Here is a 20,566-nt window from a genome sequence, read left to right on the forward strand (position 1 = left end):
TTGGTGCAATACATGAACATTTTGGGTTTTGTAGACCACATACCAACTACAATATTCTATACTTTGTAATAATTTCTCTAATAATTATATCTTTTATACTATATGACCATGTTAGTCAGCACTACTGGTTAAAAGATACACATACAGTACATAATAAACTCCTACATATTTCTTCACTAGACTCAATTCAATGTAATAGAGAGACATTTGAATGCCAAGTGTCCAGGCTCAAGAGTCAGAAGAGATGTAATCTGCTCTCTCTGTAACCACATTTCCTCCATATTCTTGTGGGAGGGATCATAATCTAAAATTAAGTTCTGGACATTCCCGTTGAGTTTAAAAGCTCATCCTGTTTCCGACAATTTTAGATGAGTAACTGAGATTACCTAAAACAGCCAGAGAGAAGAATGATGTGTATTAAAGTGGTTGTATACCCGCACTAAATTTTATTTAAATTTTTTCTTTCAAAACAAAAAACCTGTAAGGCAAAGGCATAATGAGCTAGTATGCAGCGCATACCAGCTCATTATGAAATACTCACCTTAGAAGGAGGCATCGGCATCTGATCCTGGTTCACACCGAGGGAGCCGACATGTTCCCTTGGCATTTCTTCCAGGTTTGCGCCTCTGGCGCTGTGAGTGGCTGGAGTTGCGATTAAAACGTGCAGGAGTCTTCTTCCCGCCAAGGTCTGGCAGCTAGGGTTGCCACCTCATCCCTTTAAACCCAAACACATATGAATTGCACAGGTTCTCTGGCTGATTGAGGTGGTAATTAAACTCACTTGGTGCCTTATCTGCATTTAATTAGCCTCAGAACCTGTGTAATTCATATGTGTTCGGATTTAAAGGGATGAGGTGGCAACTCTACTGGCAGCTTCTGCCGGACCTTCATCCGGGCCTTCACAGCACATGCGCCACTGATTTCAGTGGCTGCATGCAAAGTGAATATCTCCTAAACCGTACAGGTTTAGGAGACATTCATTTTACATACAGGTAAGCCTCTTATAGGCTTACCTGTAGGTAAAAATAACAAAAAAGTGTATACAACCGCTTTAATGTCACTGTGCTCACTATTGCTTCAATATTAGTACTTCTTTCCAGCAATTAAATACCTAAATAATATATATATAGTACCACACCTTATCTTTATATATTGGTAATAAAAAAGGTACAGCATGAGAATGGCATTAGCCATTTGAACTTCTGCCCCCCATATCTCGCATTCACCAATTCAATTTTTAAATATTAGTTATGGATCTATTGTATCAGCAATAAATCTGCCATTCATCATGATAGTAAAGCAGGGGTCGGCAACCCCTGGCACAATTTTGTGGACAGCCTTCCCAGAAGAGTTGAAGCTGTTATAGCTACAAAGGGTGAGCCAACTCAATATTAGTTCATGTGCGTTTAAAGACAGGCGTCTCAGTACTTTTGTAATATAGTGTATGTGTAAAAAATAAATTCTGCTTTAATTCTATTGACAAAACGGCACATCACCAAGTATGTTGGGTCCATTATTGCTTTGGTATCTGTCACTGAGGATTTTTTTTTATGTATTGCCTCAGCAGCGTTTTATTGTCCATTTTATTTACTTTCTATACCTACATAGCATGTTATAGTGTACAGAGAACTATCTCTATCAGTCCCTATCCTAAGAAAACTAGTGATCTAATGTCCCCAGAACAGTCATTAGACACATGCGGAACAATGAAGTGAAAATTCATTGAACCTTCTAACACGCTGGCGCCCAACCTGTGGTCTTCTGGCACTTTTAGTGCAGCCCTCAAGGCCCCTACAGACACTAATCTATGTTTCCCTATTTCCCTGTTATTATAGTGATTTCTAGAAGTCTCATGTAATTTGTCTCCAAAAACTCGTACAGAATGTTTACGGTCTCCTGGCCATCTCTTATGTCTCCGGCCGTCTCGCCTGTCAGCTTTGTGGGGCCGCCTCTTCTATCACGCCCCCGGCCGCCTCTTCTATCACGCCCCCGGCCGCCTCTTCTATCACGCCCCCGGCCGCCTCTTCTAGTACCTCATATTCCCATGGCACACGTTCCTGGATGCGCTCTCAGATTTGGGTGCTGTAGCAACAACCAGCTGGATACTGGTTCAAGTAACAGTGAAGATATTTGCCAGCACACCATGGAACGACACAAGTAGCATGCAAACGGGTGATTTATTACATGATCACAACACAAAGATAGTGCAACGTTTTGGAGCCGCGCAGGGCCCCTTTGTCAGGCATGTGATGACAAAAGGGGCCCTGCGGAAACGTTGCACTATCTTTGTGTTGTGATCATGCAATAAATCACCCGTTCGGCCGTCTCTTCTATCACGTCCCCGGTCTCCGGCCGTCTCTGCTATGATGTCCCCGGCCATCTCTTCTATCATGTCCTCGGTCACTGATCATATCCTGTTGTGTGTCTGCTGTCTCGGATCATGAATATTCACTGAATATGGTGATGTCAGGGGGTTGCACTTAAGGGCCCCCCATATCAGGAAAGCTGACAATCACTGTTCTAGCCCCTATCTGATCTGTGGGAATATCAGAGCACCCAAAGTAAAGTTACAAATACAAACAGAACAAACTCCATGCAGTCCTAGTAGTTGGAGCTGACACCAGAGCTCCAGTGCTGGCCTGAACTGAACCCATGTGATGGGAAGAAGGTACACAGATCTAACCTGAGCTGTGTTCTCTCTACCAGTGTCAGGCCATAGAGTGTACGTCACACTGCATGGGCCTGGCTACCCCCTGTGAGATGACCAGGCACATAGCAATGCCTCTCCCCTGGCTGCCCCCCATTCCTTCCCAGCAATCTCACCTGCCTTCAGTTCCTCAGCAGCCAACACCAGAGATCCTGTTCAGTTCCCCTCAGTCTCGCCCATCTTTCCCAGGCGCACTGACATCATTTCCTCACCCCTGTTCCCTCAGTACCTAACCTGCGTACGCTTTGGACTGCCGCGATGCTCAATGGGACTTGTAGTCCAGACCTCGCAGCGCCCTCTGTCGTCCTGAGTAAGGGTCGTTCCCAATGAACTACGACTCCCAGAAGGCCTTGCTACCCCTATAAGTTGGCGGGTACAGCAAAGACATCTCTTCTCCACCCCTTCGCCTTATTTTTTGCAAATCCTGATATCGCACAATTTATTGTTCATAAAAACGATCACCGTACTGTTCCAGTCAAGAAAAAATAAAGGTATGGGCAACGATCCCTTCTGAAAAATGGCTGCCGAGTTGTTCTACTTCCGTATTGTCTCTATGGTAGCCTGGTGGCATAACGGGAAGTGATGTCAGTAAACATTAGCCGGCTGTCTCCGTGGCAGCCGGGGCTGGAGAAGTGGGTGAGGAGGTCGGAGGCTGTGACTACAGGTAAGGTGAGGGCAGTCGGGGCAGTGCGGGAGGTTGCCCTGGGTGTAGAGGCCTGTCTGTGGTGGAGGGTACACAGGGTGCTATGTCGGAGCGAGGCTGACGTGTCACCAGCTGGTATGGGGCTTCTCAGTCCCTGGAACGTTGTCAGGGGACTGGAGGGTTTACATCGTGAAAATGAACTTAACCTCTTCAGCTCTGAAAGATTTACCCCCCTTCGGGATCAGGCCATTTTTTGCGATACGCCACTGTGTTACTTTAATTGATAATTGCGTGATCATGCCACGCTGTACCCAAATAAAATTGTCCTTTTTTCAGCACAAATAGAGCTTTCTTTTGGTGGTAATTGATCACCACTGCATTTTTTTTTTTTTTTTTTGCGCTATAAACAAAAATCAAAAATTTTGAAAAAAAAAATATATTTTTTACTTTCTGTTATAAAACAAGTTCAATTAAAAAAAAAAAAAAAAAAAAAAAAAAATCTAATTTCTTTATAAATTCATATTCGGCTACATATTTTTGGTAACAAAAATCCCAGTAAGAGTATATTGATTGGTTTGTGCAAAAGTTATACCATCTACAAACTATGGAATATATTTATGGAATTTTTTTTTTAGTTATTTTTTTTTTTTACTAATATGGCGACGATCAGCGACTTATAGTTGGATTGGGCATTAAGTGACACTTTTGTGGGAACCTGTTATACTAATCAGTGCTAAAAAATATGCATTGTCACTGTACTAATGACACTAGTAGGGAAGGGGTTAACACCAGGGGTGATCAAAGTGTTAAATATGTCCCTGGGGAGGTGCTTGTACTGTGAGAAGGCAGAGATCTGTGTTCCTGCTTAGCAGAAACACAGGGCCTCTACCTCCCCTTCTCACAGAACGGCAATCTGCGCTTACATCGGCAGATCGCTGTTATGTGGCTCTCGGGAACGATCGTCGGGTCCCAGGGGACAATGGGTCCCCTGTACTCATTTAGCTCCCGCTGTGTCCAATCACATCGGGGGCGGGTCCTTGGTGGTGCGTGTGTGCCCCAGACCCAGAAGTGCAAAATCACGTACAGATTTTCTTAGAATAAAGAGCACGATTCTCACAGCGTAACATCATCTTTCACATTATACAAAAAAATTGGGCTAACTTTATGGTTTTTTTTTTTTTTTTTTTTTAATTCGTTAAAGTGTATTTTTTCCCCAAAAATTGCATTTCAAAGACCACTGCGCAAATACAGTGTGACATAAAATATTGCAACAACCACCATTTTATACTCTAGAGTCTCTCGCACTGCAATCTGTGAACCAATCTGGGTGTGTCATTAACATTGTATTGACACCCACAGTAACATTGACACCCACAGTGGTTCGCAGAGGGCAGTGGGAACTGCCTACTGGAGAAGAGCGGGAACCGGTGCTGTAATCTCGCCGGTTCCCGCATCGCACATATGTGAACCTAGGCTTACAGACCGAAGTTCATTCCTTTGATCGAAAGAACAAAATGTTACAATGTTTATAGTTGGCTCAGCAACTGAGGAATATTGTGAAACTTGGCAGACTGCCTGGTGTTTATTTTTTGACAGGTGTCGGCTTGAGCAGAGAACTCTGAATAGAATTGGGAAAATGCTTTAAGATCACTAGGGGGAAAGAATTGTGATCTTGATTCATAACTATTAATTGTGCGGCTTTAGTGTGTATATAAGTAGTTTTCTATTTTTTTTTTTTTTTTTTTTTTTTTTTTAGATTGTGTTGGTGGGAAATACCTGGCCATCCTGACAGTCCCCCCCCCCCCCCCTTCTTGATTTCTGATTCAGACTGACCACGCCAAGCACCAAAGTAGATCCACGCTGGGGTGGTCAGCTTGTGTTCCTGGAATCAATGCTGAGAACTACAGGACACCACATGGACACATGCTGCATGATGCTGTTAGAAATCACAGAGCCCCTGACAGCACCTGCACAGAATAAAGCCTATGGTTGTGTTCTTATATATCCGCTGTGTCCCCATAGAATAAGCCTCTGTTCACATATATGTTGAGCATGTGGAGAACGTGCACAGAAACGCGTTGCCAATAATTGGTAATGGCACCCCCCCCCCCAGGCATCTGCAAATGCGCAGATTTTCGCATTCGCTAAAACACATGGTGGACATAAATGACACTATGCTAAGGAATTGGATACTTGGGAACAATGTAGCACACTATGGTGTATATGAATGTACTGCTCCGATCATTTTGTGATATTAATCAGTGGAACTTGTACCCGCTACATATTATTCATTTCCTCTCCTCCCCCTTTTCCCCCCTTTTCCCCCTTCCCCCCCCCTTTTTTTCTTTTTCCCCTTTCCCCCTTCCCTCTTCCTTCTGTTTTCCTCCTCCTTGCTTTATTTTCTTTCTTGAGTATACAGTAATTATTCATTGATTATTTAGTATTACTTGACGTTGCATAAGCTAGTTCTATACATGACTGACCTGATATTACCAATACTACCCACATATATGACACTGGATGAATATTTGAAGACATCCCTATCCCCAAATCAATCATTGATAGGGATTAATGTCCCTTTATCTGGATGTTTCTGCTGACTGACAACCATTTTTGTATGCTCAATATCAAATTGTATTCCTAATTTTTATGTGCATCTGTTATCTCTTTTCCATTTACAGTTTTTTTTTAAACTTGATAATAAAAATATATTCAACCTAAAACGTATGGTGACGCAGCACTGTGCAAGTTCGCTGTGTGTTCGGAAAACTTCTTATCTGTGTTTCTTGTGTGTAGGACAGCCCATCGAAATGAATGAGCTCCCCTACACACAAACACACCTGTGCTTGGTCACACCTGCAGGAGTGACCAAGCCTATCGGATGGCTTCAGCTACATGAACAAACTTCCGATTATGTTGTCAGAGAGCCTGTAAGAGTGAGCCCTTAATTTGTTTTTAATTATTATTTTTAGCAATATTATTTTTTATTTTTTTTTAAATGCCCTGTGGGGGAGCTTTTGGTGAAAGGTTATGAATCTAAACTGACCCCTAATGTCTCACTTTTGAGACATAGAAGAAGAGTGACACAGATCCCCAATCCCTTTCTCTGCAGCCTCAGCTGTATTGCAGAATTGATGATCAGGATGTGCTCTGTACAAAGGCTTCCTGTTTATTCAACAACTGAAGCATAGTAAACAGTTTACTGTGCTTCAGTTATGCATGAATACAGGAACAATTGGTACCATGACATGTTTGTCTGCTCTCCATCCTGACACCAATCCCCCTGTGCTGAGCAGCAGCTGACACCCAGCTCGAGGGAATGGTAAAGAAGCTATCAGCACTGTGGGGGGAAACAAACACAGGGATCTGTGGGAAGGGGGTCTGATCCAGGAAAAAGAAGGGACGGTTACTGGAACTGCTCTCCCTGCAACCACTGAAAGCCGATGGGAGGCAGAGAAGCCAGGTGCACTGCAGGATGGGCCACAGATGGATTGGTTTCAGTAATTGCGCCCTCTCCCCTACACTCCAGCCCCCCTGTTAAACTTAAAGGGGCCTAGGTCCCATCCTTATCGATGTCCCTGCCTTTATCTACCGTGGTCCGTTGTGCACAGCCCCCATCCCTGGTGTTAACAGCGACTCCCAGCTGAAGTAAAAACTGCAGCTGCTTATGGAATGCACACAGATGAGGAGCGTACTTCTCCCTGTGTGTGACATTAGCCCACCCAGCTTCCTGCTATGCGTGAAGGTAACCTGAACACAACGGATCTATATGATGCACAGATGCTGGGACTAGGGATGAGCTCCGGCATGTTCGCACACTCGTGTAGCGCCCGTCAGGAAGTCGGCTCAGCGCTGCACTAATCACAGGCAGTGAGACATTGCCCAATCTCTGCAGCCGCACATCGGGGCAATGTCTCACTGCCTGTGATTAGTGCAGCGATGCACCGACTTCCTGGTGGGCTCTACACGTGGAGTGTGCAAACACGCCGGAGCTCATCCCTAGCTGGGACCTGTAACTAGGGAGCGGCGGCCATCTTGGTGCACCCTTCGGGTGTTTACAATGTGATCGCTCCGTCAAATGACGGAGCGATTGTGTGTAAACAAACCGGCGTCATGATGACGCTGATTCCTCTCTCCCCTCTGTGTACAGATCTGTACAGTGGAGGGGAGAGATTGGATGGCAGCAGCGCTGTGGGCTGGATCTGTATTGCCCACAGCGCTGCTCTGTGACAATTAGTCACAGCCATCCCGCAATACTCTGCCATACCCTGCCAATACTCTGCAACAACTGTAATTGTCACAGAGCAGCGCTGTGGGCACTACAGATCCAGCCCACAGCGCTGCTGCCTTCCAATCTCTCCCCTCCGTACCCAGCCATACTCGGCCAATATTACAGTGGGGGAGATAACATGGAAAAAGATGTTGTGGCTGAACCTGAACACAACGGATCTATATGATGCACAGATGCTGGGACTAGGGATGAGCTCCGGCATGTTCGCCCACTCCACGTGTAGCGCCAGTCAGGAAGTCGGCTCAGCGCTGCACTAATCACAGGCAGTGAGACATTGCCCAATCTCTGCAGCCGCACATCGGGGCAATGTCTCACTGCCTGTGATTAGTGCAGCGCTGCACCGACTTCCTGGTGGGCTCTACACGTGGAGTGTGCAAACACGCCGGAGCTCATCCCTAGATGGGACCTGTAACTAGGGAGCGGCGGCCATCTTGGTGCACCCTTCGGGTGTTTACAATGTGATCGCTCCGTCAAATGACGGAGCGATTGCGTGTAAACAAACCGGCGTCATGATGACGCTGATTCCTCTCTCCCCTCTGTGTACAGATCTGTACAGTGGAGGGGAGAGACTGGATGGCAGCAGCGCTGTGGGCTGGATCTGTATTGCCCACAGCGCTGCTCTGTGACAATTACAGTCACAGCCATCCCGCAATACTCTGCCATACCCTGCCAATACTCTGCAACAACTGTAATTGTCACAGAGCAGCGCTGTGGGCACTACAGATCCAGCCCACAGCGCTGCTGCCATCCAATCTCTCCCCTCCGTACCCAGCCATACTCGGCCAATATTACAGTGGGGGAGATAACATGGAAAAAGATGTTGTGGCTATTTCAAGGAGCACAGTAGGATGATACTTGAACAAAAATGAGCTGCATGGTCATGTTCCCACAAGGAAGCCTTTATTGCGCCAATGCCACAAAAAAGCCTGGTTATAATAAGCCCAAGACCACCTTGACACGCCTCACTGGACTTTTCTGTGACATTGGCGCAGTAATAGCGTCTTTCTGGCAACGCGACCATGCAGATCATTTTTGTTCGAGTATCATCGTATTGTGCTCCTTTAAAACAACCTCATTGTCTTTTTCCAGAGCAGCCTGTATTTCTCCTGAAGTTACCAGTGTTTTTTTTTTTCTTTGTAACCTTTAATTGCCATTTTAACCTGTGGTGTGTGTGTGTGTGTGTGTGTGTGTGTGTGTGTGTTTGTACAAAGGCCAAACATTCCGGGGGGTGTTAACTTTTGATCAGGATCATTTGGGTGATTTCTGTTATCATTATGATTTAACCTTTTCGCTGCCAGAGCTGTGTTTTGCATTTTTTTTTTTTTTTTTGCCCGCGTTTAACTGCTTTCTATCCAGCCAATGTACATAAGAGGCCAGGTGGGAGCTTCACTATTCTGATTGGATGTGCCCTTTACTTCCCTCAGAATGTGTCCCTGCGTGTGGCTCTGAGGCCACGCAGCGGTGCAATCCTATGATGGCTGTGACCTTCCAACACAGCCCATCACAGATCGGGATATGGACAGTGTGATTGACCCTCCCAATCACATGATGGCTATGTCCAATCACAGCCTTCGCAGTGTAAACAGACACTTTGTGCCGGCTCTTCCTGCTGAGCTCGGTATGGGGGGGATGCTGCAGCCTGTGCTGACAGCTCTCTGTGTAACTGATTTTACACAGAGAGCTGTCACAGATCACACTAGCTCTCCCCACATAGTACACCAATCACCACTGTCCCTGTCCCATGAACATCTGTACCAGTGCACAAAACATCTGCAATAGTGCAATAGTGTACCATTGCAAAATCAACCTCTGTCCGTGTCCACCAGTGGACGATCAACATCTGCCACAGTGTACAAGTGCACAAAAACATCTGCCAGTGTCCCACCAATAAATAAAAAATGTAAAGTGCCCCTGTGCTTGTTGCAAAGCCGAAAACAGTGTTGGTTCTGTAAGCATACGTAAGTGGCTATCACACCACACATTTGATGTATTGCTGCGAATGTCAGAGTGAGAGCAATAGTTCTAGCACCAGACCTTTGTAATTCTAAACTGGTAACCAATAAAGGCTTATATATTTGTCACTTATAGAGATTTTTAAATATCGAAGTTTGGCGCCATGTTCCAAGTGTGTGTGTAATTTTAAAGTTTGACATGTTTGGTATCTATTTACCCAGTGCAACACCATATTTTATATTTGACCAAAAATTTGGGTATTATATTGTCTTTTGTGTGCATTGAAATTCATTAAAATTTATTAACGTGTTAGTGTGTAAAATTGCGTTTGAAAATCTGCTGCGCAAATACCGTGTGACATAAAAATTTGCAAAACTCCCATTTTATTTTCTAGGGCCTCTGCTACCAAAATATATAATGTTTTGGGGGTTATAAGTAATTTTCTAGCAAAAATACAGATTTTTTTTTTTTTTTTTTTCTTGTAATGCTTCTCTTTTTGCACAGAGTGTCCCCGATCCTTGTCTTCTGGGGTCCCCCGGTGGCTCTCGCGGCTCCTCCCCCACATCACATCAGGAGAAGCACTCTCCATAGGGGTTAACTTGTGGGCGCGCTCCAGAGTCCATCATTTGGCGTCCATAGCTGCCAAATCTATGACTCGCCTCACCCCCCCCGCCGCCTGTGTCATTGGATTTGATTGACAGCAGTGGGAGCCAATGCCTGCGCTGCTATCAATCAGGACATGAGACACTGGCCGGAGCTGGTGTGCTTGTTCCTGTCGCGCAAATTTCGGGGTTCAGGTATGTATAAGGGGGGCTCAGGGGCACTGCTGCATTAAAAAATGTTTTTCACCTTAATGCATAGAATGCATTAAGGTGAAAAACGGCAAGGGTTTACAACCCCTTGAAGTACTCCTTGGATATTGCACCTCTCTATGTGGTTAGGCTGTGAAAAAGTCTCACACGTGGTATCGCCATACTTAGGAGGAGTAGTAGAATGTAATTTGGGGTGTAATTGCAAGTATGCCTATGCTCCGTGTGTGAAATAACTTTTTTTCACAAAAATGTCATATTAAAATTTCTTTAACTGCTTAAGGACCGCCTGCTGCACATATACGTCGGCAGAATGGCATGGCTTCCTGAGCTTCCATGACCGTGGCCGCGGGACCAGCGGACCCGATCGCCGCCGGTGTCCCACGATCGGGTCACAGAGCTGAAGAACGAGGAGAGGTCTGTGTAAACAAACCTCTCCCTGTGCTTCCTACTGTGGCTGTCACCGATAGTCTGTTCCCTGTTATAGGGAAAGACGATCAGTGACGTCGCATGCCAGGCCACACCCCCTACAATAAAAAAAACACATAACATCACGCACAACCCCTCCGCGCCCCCAGTGGTTAACTCCTTCCCTGCCAGTGTCATTTACGCAGGAATCGGTGCATTTAAATAGCACTGATTGCTGTATAAATGACAATGGTCCCAAAAATGTCCGATGTGTCCGCCATAATGTCGCAGATTCGCTGATCGCCGCCATTACTAGTAAAAAAAAAACAATATTAATAAAAATGCTATAAAACGATGCCCTATTTTGTAAACGCTATAACTTTTGCGCAAACCAATCAATAATCTCTAATTGCAATTTTTTTTACCAAAAATATGTAGAAGAATACGTATCGGCCTAAACTGAGGGAAAAAAAAAAATCTTTTTATATATTTTTTTGGGGATATTTTATTATAGCAAAAAGTTAAAAATATTGCATTTTTTTTCAAAACTGTTGCTCTAGTTTTGTTTATAGCGCAAAAAATAAAAAATGCAGAGGTGATCAAATACCACCAAAAGAAAGCTCTATTTGTGGGGAAAAAAGGACGCCAATCTTGTTTGGGAGCCACGTCGCACGACTGCGCAATTGTCAGCTAAAGCAACGCAGTGCCGAATCGCAAAAAGGGGCTTGGTCCTTTGGCTGCAAATTGGTCCGGGGCTTAAGTGGTTAATTTCTTTCTTTCTTCATTTTCCAAATAATTGTGGGAAAAAAAAAATACAACGTCAAGAAACTCACCTTGCCTCTACTAAATACCTTGGATGGTCTACTTTCCAAAAAGGGTTATTTGGGTGGAGGAATCTGTTGGATTTCTTTCACCAGCACACTGGCTTAACAAGAGGTGTGTGTGTGTGTGTGTGTGTGTGTGTGTGTGTGTGTGTGTGCCTGATAACTGCAAGTGATGCTTCTGATTTGAGTATTGGTAAGTCAGAGCTGCTCTTTATTTCTGGAACTATCCTTTCCATCTTATATTAGTATACAGCTGTCTCTGGAAGATGGAAGAGGATTGCAAGGTCCTGGCACTGAAACGACACCTTCAAAATATTATTATTATTATAATAATAATACAGGATTTATATAGCACCAACAGTTTACGTAGCGTTTGAGGGTAGACAGTACAAATACAATACACTTTAATACACTAGGAACCAGAGGGCGCTGCTCCTTAGAGCTTACAATTGAAGTGGGAAGATCAAGAGATACAAGAGGTAATAACTGTGGGCGAAGTGCTGATTGAGAAGATAAATGTACAATTGTTAGGTGGGGGCCAGATAGGCTTCTCTGAAGAAATTTGTTTTCAGGGATCATCTCAAAGTGGATAAAGTAGGAGAAAATGCCCCCCCCCAACACTGCTTTGTGTTGTAGGGGCGTCTTGTCAATGGGGCCCTAAGAACTGACTGAAGTGGGGTATGGGCTGGGTCATCAGGGTGCTTACAGAGTAATAGCTGGTATCTTTGTAGTTCGTTCTTGTCAAAATGATAGAAGTGGGACAAATGGGAGGCCCATATAAAGGAATTAACAATTGATTCAATTGTTTTGAAAAAAAATTGTGGTGTGTGTGTGTGTGTGTGTGTGTGTGTGTGTGTGTGTGTGTGTGTGTGTGTGTGTGTATATACAGGGGGACATACTACACCAAATAGAGTATCTTTGGGAGGAGTATCATTTTGACCAGACTGACGCATTCCCATAAAACCCAGGGGTAGTCTGGCCCAAGTTTGTGTCTTGGTCAGGGTGTATAGGGGTTCAATATTCAGGGGTGCATAGTCTGTCAATGATCTAGTGACTTGCACTCCAAGGTACTTGATCAAAGAGACCCTAGGGAGAGCCAGAGGGGGGTGGGAACGTGGGTACGGGGGGGGGGGATGGGGAGGAATGATCAAGCGAGAGGATCTGGGACTTAGACCAATTAATACTCAGACCCGAGTGGCTACCAATACATTCTGTGGAGTGCCGAGTCGGCTAAGTATAGGAGCGTATCGTCGGCATACATCCCAATCTTTTCTTTCAGATTCCCTAGCCTAAGGCCGCAGATGCTGGTGTCTGCGTGAACCATGATGGTTAATGGCTCCACAGCCAATGCATACAGCATGGGGGAAAGAGGGCAGCCTCTCCAGCGAGAATTGGTCAGAGAGCCAGCCGTTCGCAAACACCTTAGCCTTTGGGGGTTGATACAGGAGCTGAACCCAGCGAATAAAGTTGGGGCCAAGTCCAAATCAGGTAGTTCCACTCCATGGAATCGAAGGCCTTGGCGGCATCTAGGGCCTCCACGACCCTCGAGCTGACTTCATCATGGGATCCCTGAATGTTCATGAGTAGGTGGCGAATATCCATAGCAGTGTTTTTTCCTGGCATAAAGCCAGTCTGGTCAGGATGGATCAGTGGGAGGTGAGAATCTTAGCCAGTATTTTAATGTCGACCTGTAGTAAGGAAATAGGTCTATACAATTATGGATATTTGGGGTCCTTACTGGGCTTGGGAATTACTACAATTTGGGCTTCTCTCATAGAGTGGGGTCATGTAGTTTAGGGGTTAAAATTTCAGAATAGGTGGCATAAAATTCAAGTGGTAAGCTGTCTGATCCTGTTGCCTTAGAAGTGGCCATACAGGAGATAGCCTCGGAAATATCCTCCTTAGTGATGGGAGCCTCTAAGAGTTCACGTTGGACATCTGTCAGTTTAGGAAATGTAATTCTCGCTACGTAATTACTGGTATCTTGGGGATTGTGAGTGACCCGGGAGGTGTAGTTTATGATAGAATCTCGCAAATTCCTCCGCTACTTGTTGTGGATCAGTGATATTGTTCCCCTGGATGTCTGTCAATGACACCACCACCAGGGGACGCAAGTCTAAATGGGCAAGATACGCAAGTAGTTTTCCTGATCTTTCTCCATACTCAAATATCCTTTGCCTACAGAAAAAGATGCGTTGCTTGGCCTTCTCAATATGCAATTGGGAGACCTGTCGGGACAGAATCTTGAGATTATTGGCAGTGCCGGGCGAGGAGTCTCGGTGAAACGCCTCCTCCAGCACTTGTAGGTGTTCTGTAGCCTGTTGGACAACAAGTTTTGATGACCGATTGAGTCTGTTAATACGTGTGGAGAGCAGGGAGCAGGCGTGAAGCTTAAATGTCTCCCACACTATGTCGTACGCAGCTGAGTCCCTGTTGGCTGTAAAATAATATTGCAATTCCGTGGGGATGTCATCCTGGTCCTGCAAAGCAGTCAACCAAACTGGGTTCAGCCACCAAGGAGGAGGAGGAGAGGGCTTCAAGAGCTGTACTGTAATCCAATAGGGGGCATGATCCGAGAGCATTCTCGCAGTTTAGGTGTCGGGATCTTTGAGATGAGACTGAAGTCGATTCGCCACATTGTGTTATGGCTGGCTGAGAAGCGTGAAAAGACTTTAGTGTGCGGATGTTTGTGGCACCAGGTGTTGACAAGAGCAAAGTCGGTCAGCATACAGTGTAGTCTGGTATGGGTCGGTGGGTCAAGGGGAAGGGGAGCTCCGGTGTGCCCATTCGGTCTAGAGCACGAGTGAGGGTCATATTAAAGTCCCGCATCTACACTGCCGGTACAGAGGGGTATTGTGCCATAAAGGCAAGACCCTCCTTAATTACAACTGAGTTGTATGGAGGGGGGACATAGCAGGCTAGTATCAGGATAGGGGATCCATTAATAGTGGCATGTATAAATGCGTATCTGCCCTGCCGGTCTGTCTGGAGCAGCGCTAGGTCAAACGGCACCCTTTTAGCAATTAGGACCGATACTCCTCTGGAATATGAGGTGTGGGTGGCATGATATGCCCAGCCTATCCAAGGCTTTTTGAGAGAGGATTGAAGATGGCCCGTAACGTGGGTCTCTACGAGTGTGATCATGTCAGCACGTTGGGACTTAAGGAATGACAGGACGACTGTGCGTTTGATCTTATTTCGCATTCCATGTGAGGAACTTTAGAGAACTCATGGCGGATATAGGGCGTATATGATAGACCGCAGTTGGACCAGAACCAGCAGAGCAGAAATAGCCACATTGGATAGCATAAAAGACAGTAACAGCCAATAACGATAGTGCATGTATGACGATAACATAGTACCTTTTTAGCATAAGTAAACCTGGTGGTGTGAGAAAAATAACCACAAACATTTCCCCTCCCTCCCAGTCCAGTGCCACCCCAACTCGGCATGGACATTGTACCCCATAACCAGATATCAACGGGGACATCCAACGTTTAGGACCTATTAGAGGCAAGGAACTTAATTTCAGAGGAGCATAGATGCCCATGATAAAAAGGAAAAAAAAACTAAGGGGAAAAGAAAACCAGTCAAGCAAATGGGGGATGAAAAAGTACACAAAGGGGGGTGACTTCTTCTCTGAGAAGTGCATGGGGAGTAGGAGCCACAAAGGTGTAGCACCATTGCAGCTGTGCAGGGGGAGGCTCTGCCTGCCATCAGGGTGGTAGATAAAGTAGGGTAGCCAGGCTCCTCTGCTCTCTTCTGCTCTTTTGCTAGCAGTGGCCGGTCTTCTCCATCATCTTGATCCCTCTTCTCTTCTTCCGATGTTGACACAACACTCTCCCGCTGTAATGCCGTGTGCAATGTGCGCAACTACTTATATAGGCATGGGGCGTGGTCACCGGGTGATGTGACTCCCGCCCCGTATAACGTCACAGTCCCGGGGGCATGTACCTTTCCTGTGGTTGCCCTAAGAAATTTGGCAAGGTGTGGGACATTTGGCTTAACCCTACATTGACTACAAAGTCACAGGTTGATCAGCTACAGCTCTCCCAACCTAGTCACTGATGGGGCTTTTCAGGTTTTGGGAGAGTTTATAACGAAATGACTAAAGGACCCCGCAATGGGCACGAATAAGGAAAAGGGCATATAGAACGCGGTAGAAGATGTGGACAACCCCTAATAAAATAAATAAATATAAATATATATATATTTATTTATTTATTTTTTTGTGTGCATTCTAAGCTAAGTAATGGACCTCCAGGATAAGCAAATATTGTTTAAATTCAAGAAGCATGTGAATTCTTAAAACAGTATTAAACCCAAAAGCAAACAGGTGTTATATTGCAGTTTACTAATCCTTAGATGTGATGGCTGCATTTTATTTCCTTGTCTATTTTCAAATGGCGATCCAGCTATCTGTTTTTCACAGCACAATCTTTCCAGCAGAATATATCAGTTTACAGTACATGGATGATACAAACCACTTACCCTAGGTTCACACCTATGTGTTTTTTTTTTTTTAGTGCAGTTTGCAGAAACGCACTACAGTCCTCTTAACTAACATGGTTTCCTATGGTACAAGTTTACATCTATGCGCTTTGTGGCCAGTGCGTTTTTGGAAAGGGTCAGGGACTTTTTTTGTCCACGTTTTGCGTGTAATAGACTTTAATGGAATTGCACCAGAAACGCAAGTGTTGTGTTTGGGATGCGATTTTTAATGTGTTTTGCATTTTACGTTTTTTTATTTTAACAGTGTATATAGCTGGTTGCTAAGCAGGGGGCCGGGAAGCTGGCCGATGTATCCTTAACAACTGATAAGTCATTAGTTGTCAGTGGGCTTTCCCGCTGACAGCTAATTGTAAAAAAAAAATTATTGCCGGCAAAAAAAATTGTGAAAACAAACAGCATGGGGTCCCCCCAGGTCCATACCAGGCCCTTTTGGGTCTAGTATGGATTCAGAGGGGACTTTAATAAAAAAAAAAAAAAAAAAAAAAAAACTCAGAGCTGTCTATTCCCACAGCTGTCTTCTTGTGCTATCTTTTCCCACTGCTGTCTTCTTCCTTGCCGCCGGGCTCTCCCGGTGATGTCATTGGGTGGGGGGTTCGAAATCTGCCAATACATTTAATACTCCCCTCCTCCCTCAAACTGACAATGCTGCTGTCTGCTGTGCTTCCTATGCTCAATAAGGCTCCATTCACACCTAGGCAATTTGAATCACGGCGATTCTGCCCGTAATTCCAAAACGCGGGACCCATTTGCGATGCCATTACATCTTAATGGCACCCCAATCTCGTTGCGGTTTGGCCATGATTGTCGTGTGATAAATCATGCTGCAATCATGGCAAAATGGCGCAGACTGTCACTCCAAAAAGGAGCAGGAGCTTTATTTGGGCGACAGTGTTACGCATTGAGATTTTCAGCATGATTTTTCGTGGCAAAATCGCACTGCAATTGGGGTGCCTTTAAGAAGTAACGGCAGCGCAACTGCGTTTTGCTATGATTATGGAATAGCAGGTGGAATTTCAGCGATTCCACCTGCAATTCAACTCCCCTCGGTGTGAATGGAGCCTAATACAGGAGTTGTGTTACCGGCCAGACCACTAGGTAAAAACAGAGGGGGGAAAAAATAACCAATGCAGCCACCACATCTATTGATCAGTAAATTGCAATGTATTACATCTTTGGTTTTGAGTTTATTACAGTTATAAAACAGAACTTTCCCCTAAAGCAGGAAGCCCCCCCCCCCCTTATACCAATTTTGTAGTGGTGTGTGTGGTTGGGTTTTTTTTTTTCATTTTTTCCTAGGAGTGGGTACCTATTTCTGACAGGTTCCAGCTCCCAATTTGGCCCTCCAGCTCCCTGCCTGCAGCCTCCTGGGACACATTACATGTGCCAGAAGGCTGTTGGTCTAGTCTGCATGCCCAGCGAGTCTCCCGCATGTGCAGTGGGAAGCTAGGTGTGAAACAGGAAGTTGCAGCCGGCTTTCCACAAGCAAGATGGCGGCACTTGGGGCCCGAAGAACTTGCCTAGGTGATAACAGCGCTGGACTGCTGGTGCGGTAAGTGTCTGTTTGTTTTATTAAAAGTCAGCAGCTACGGTATTTTGTTTTTTGTAAAAAGTACTGTAGCTCCTGATTATGTCTTGGTATGCTTTGTGTATTTTTGTTCCAGATTTGTCCAGAAATTTTCTCTGTGCAGATGCTTCCTGTAATAAAGACTAGTCACTGCCGCTCTGTCTCCTTGTGCAGGGTGACTGGTCTTGTATCCGCCCCTCCTGTAATCTTCTGCAGGCAGCTTGTGCACAGACTATCTACTGTCCAGTGATAATGTCACCACTGCTTTTACAAGGTAATATATGGGTTTGCAAAGGTAATTGGTGCACAAAGTAGATGTATATCCTTTGTAGCTATTCATTAATACTGCATATTTAGTATTGAAAATATTTTTATTGAAACATTTCAAGTAAAAACAATAAAACAGTAACCATCATGAGGCAAATGCAAGCAGGAACAGTAACAGGAGTACATTTACGGGGAGCCGGCTATAGACTATCAGCCACAGCCGGTCCCTGATGGGGAGCTTGGAGAGTAGGGAAGTCGGCCTGCTCTCCGATCCATGAGGCCACAGTAGTGAAAAATACTCATGGGTTACTACATGAGGCAAAATTTAATTAATAACATAAAGAAGATAAAAAGAGAGAGAGAGAGGAGAAAAGAGAGAGGAACAAAGTGGTAGAAGGGAAAGCTAGATAGCAAGAGGAGAGGAGAGGGGAGGTAAGGGGGGGAGGGGGGAAGGGGTATGGGGAAGGTGGCAGGGAAAAGAGAGCCCACAATGGCCTTACGCATTCAAGATTTGGGTCTTTAAGGCGTCAGAGGAGGAGAAGTGGAGCCAGATCGACCATTGAGATATAAATTTGGTGTAAGTGTCATTGTCCAGTGCCAACATCTCCTCCATTCTCATGGTGTCATTCATAATCGATACCCACCGCGACAATGGGGGAGTATCTGTCGTCTTCCAGTAAGCAGGTATCAGTTGTCTAGCAGAGGACATAAAAAAGCGGAGCAATCTCTGTCTCTGCGATTTAATAGACCCGGGCAGTATGGAGAGTAATGCGATTTTCGGGGAGATAGGAACCGGAGCATCAGCTAAGAGATTATAACATTCAAAAACCTGTGTCCAGAAGGGGCGGATCCTCTCACAGTCCCACCAGACATGTATATAAGTTCCGACCGATGCTTCACAGCGCCAGCAGGTGGCTGGTGTAGACGGGAAAATCTTGTGTAAAGTAGCAGGGTCTCTGTACCATCTGGACAATAGCTTATAGTTCTTTTCTTGGGAGTAGCAGGAGATGGTAGATTTATGTGTGAAATGAAAAGAGGTTTTCCATTCCGGCACAGAGATGTCTTCACCCAAATCCGCAGACCACAGCCTAGTGTAATGTGGGAGTTGATCATGTGCTAAAGCCTGCAGTAAGTTATATAAGGAGGATAGTAGGTGTTTGGGAGTTTCTGGGAGCGAGCACAGTTCCTCGAAATTGGTAAACTTGCGATGTATTTGAGAGGAGGAGTGTAGGCGTTTGGTAAACGTGGACACCTGTAGGGCCGTGAGCCAATCTCCGGAGTCTGCCACGGGGACCGGGGTCCCCTGCGAAGGATGCACAAATGTGCAAGCTTGCGGCCACTCCGTACGCTTAAAGGGTCCTAGGGAGGCTGCCCCCATACTTTGAGGTAAGGCGGGATGGTCAAAGAGGGACATCAGGGGGCCCGGATCAGAGGAAAGGGTGGTGTTTAGCCCCGTCATGTACCATAGCTTCAAGGAGGCCAAGGTCAGTGGGGATAAGGAGGTCATACGAGAGTAGTCTTGTTTGTATCCCCATAGAAGAGCCCGGAGATCTACAGGAGAGAGGTCCTGTTCAATACTGCATATTTAACTGAGAAGTCTTGTGCCAGGAGTTTAGCTTTAACCTACAGTTTGTTTTTTCTGTGCATGGTCCAACTTGCCAGTGCAAATGTAAATTGTCTTTTAATACACAGCTGTCTCCAAGGTCATATATTTCCATGGTTTGTTTTCCCTTTGTACAGGAGATGTGTGACCCCAGCTGCTTTCAGTACTACATTCAATGTTTGTATTCTTAGGCAAATAGCCAATGTGAAAGAAAATAATGAAATCTGTAGATGACATGCATAGTTCTATAACATATGGATAGGGGATATTACCGCGCTAACTCAATTAGTGAAGAAAAATGAACAGCTGCTACATAAGAATGTGACAAAAATTCAGTGCAAAAGATCAGTGAAAAATGTAGGGCTAAAGATATAAAACAATAAACATTGAACAATATATCAAGTATTGTGTGTAAATACTAAACTTTGTGATAAAAATCAATCTCAAATAAAATGAATATAAAACAGAACATGTATATAAAGAGTAGAAACACAGGTGAGAAAGTCCCAAAGTGAAACAATCCTATGGTAAACCTATATGGAGTCCACCACAAAAAGTTGTCGCTGAGAAGTGGGGTACAAAGGCCTCAGCAGTCATGTAGAGCAGTGGTGCCCAACCTTTTTTGGCACCGGGGACCGGCATTGTGGATGAAAATTGTGGCAAGGCCCGCGGAGGGGGGCCTGGGTGACGATGCGGCTTTTTGCGGCCAATTTCTCAGGAAATGGCTGGTGTTAGCGCTTCATCACAACATCATGGTTAATATGTTGTCAGGATGATTGAAGTGCATTATTTTATAATGCAGAATCTGTGACCAGATGCAGCTTGTCGCTTGCTACCAGATGCAGCTTGTCGCTTGCTACCAGATGCCGCTTGCCACGTTGCCTATCACCATATTTCCAGTTGCCATATTGCCTGCTACCAGATACAGATTGCCACATGCCACATCACCTGCCACCAGATGCAGATTGACACATGCCATTCGATG

The 20,566-nt window shown here is 45.1% G+C and overlaps 2 protein-coding genes across 4 annotated transcripts in view; one reads left to right on the plus strand and one right to left on the minus strand.

Moving 5' to 3' along the window:
• Positions 1–2,960, minus strand: part of TNFAIP1 (TNF alpha induced protein 1) — a 29,507-nt gene extending 26,547 nt beyond the window's left edge. The window contains exon 1 of one of the 2 annotated variants that reach the window (XM_077480503.1): positions 2,824–2,960. The gene's annotated coding sequence lies outside the window, so the exon portion shown is untranslated. The remainder of the gene's footprint in view (positions 1–2,823) is intronic. The other variant, XM_077480504.1, reaches the window with a different exon arrangement.
• A 313-nt stretch (positions 2,961–3,273) lies between these two features.
• IFT20 (intraflagellar transport 20) overlaps positions 3,274–20,566 on the plus strand; it is a 38,531-nt gene continuing 21,238 nt past the window's right edge. The window contains exons 1-2 of one of the 2 annotated variants that reach the window (XM_077480506.1): positions 3,281–3,371; positions 17,886–17,985. In XM_077480506.1, coding sequence (XP_077336632.1) covers positions 17,964–17,985 — 22 coding nt within the window. In that variant the 5' untranslated portion in view covers positions 3,281–3,371; positions 17,886–17,963. Of the gene's footprint in view, positions 3,372–17,885; positions 17,986–20,566 lie in introns of both variants that reach the window. The other variant, XM_077480505.1, reaches the window with a different exon arrangement.

The sequence above is a fragment of the Lithobates pipiens genome, unplaced genomic scaffold (genome assembly GCF_037356315.1).
Source record: "Lithobates pipiens isolate NorthernLeopardFrog02 unplaced genomic scaffold, aLitPip1_a1.2 Scaffold_16, whole genome shotgun sequence".
Taxonomy (NCBI): domain Eukaryota; kingdom Metazoa; phylum Chordata; class Amphibia; order Anura; family Ranidae; genus Lithobates; species Lithobates pipiens.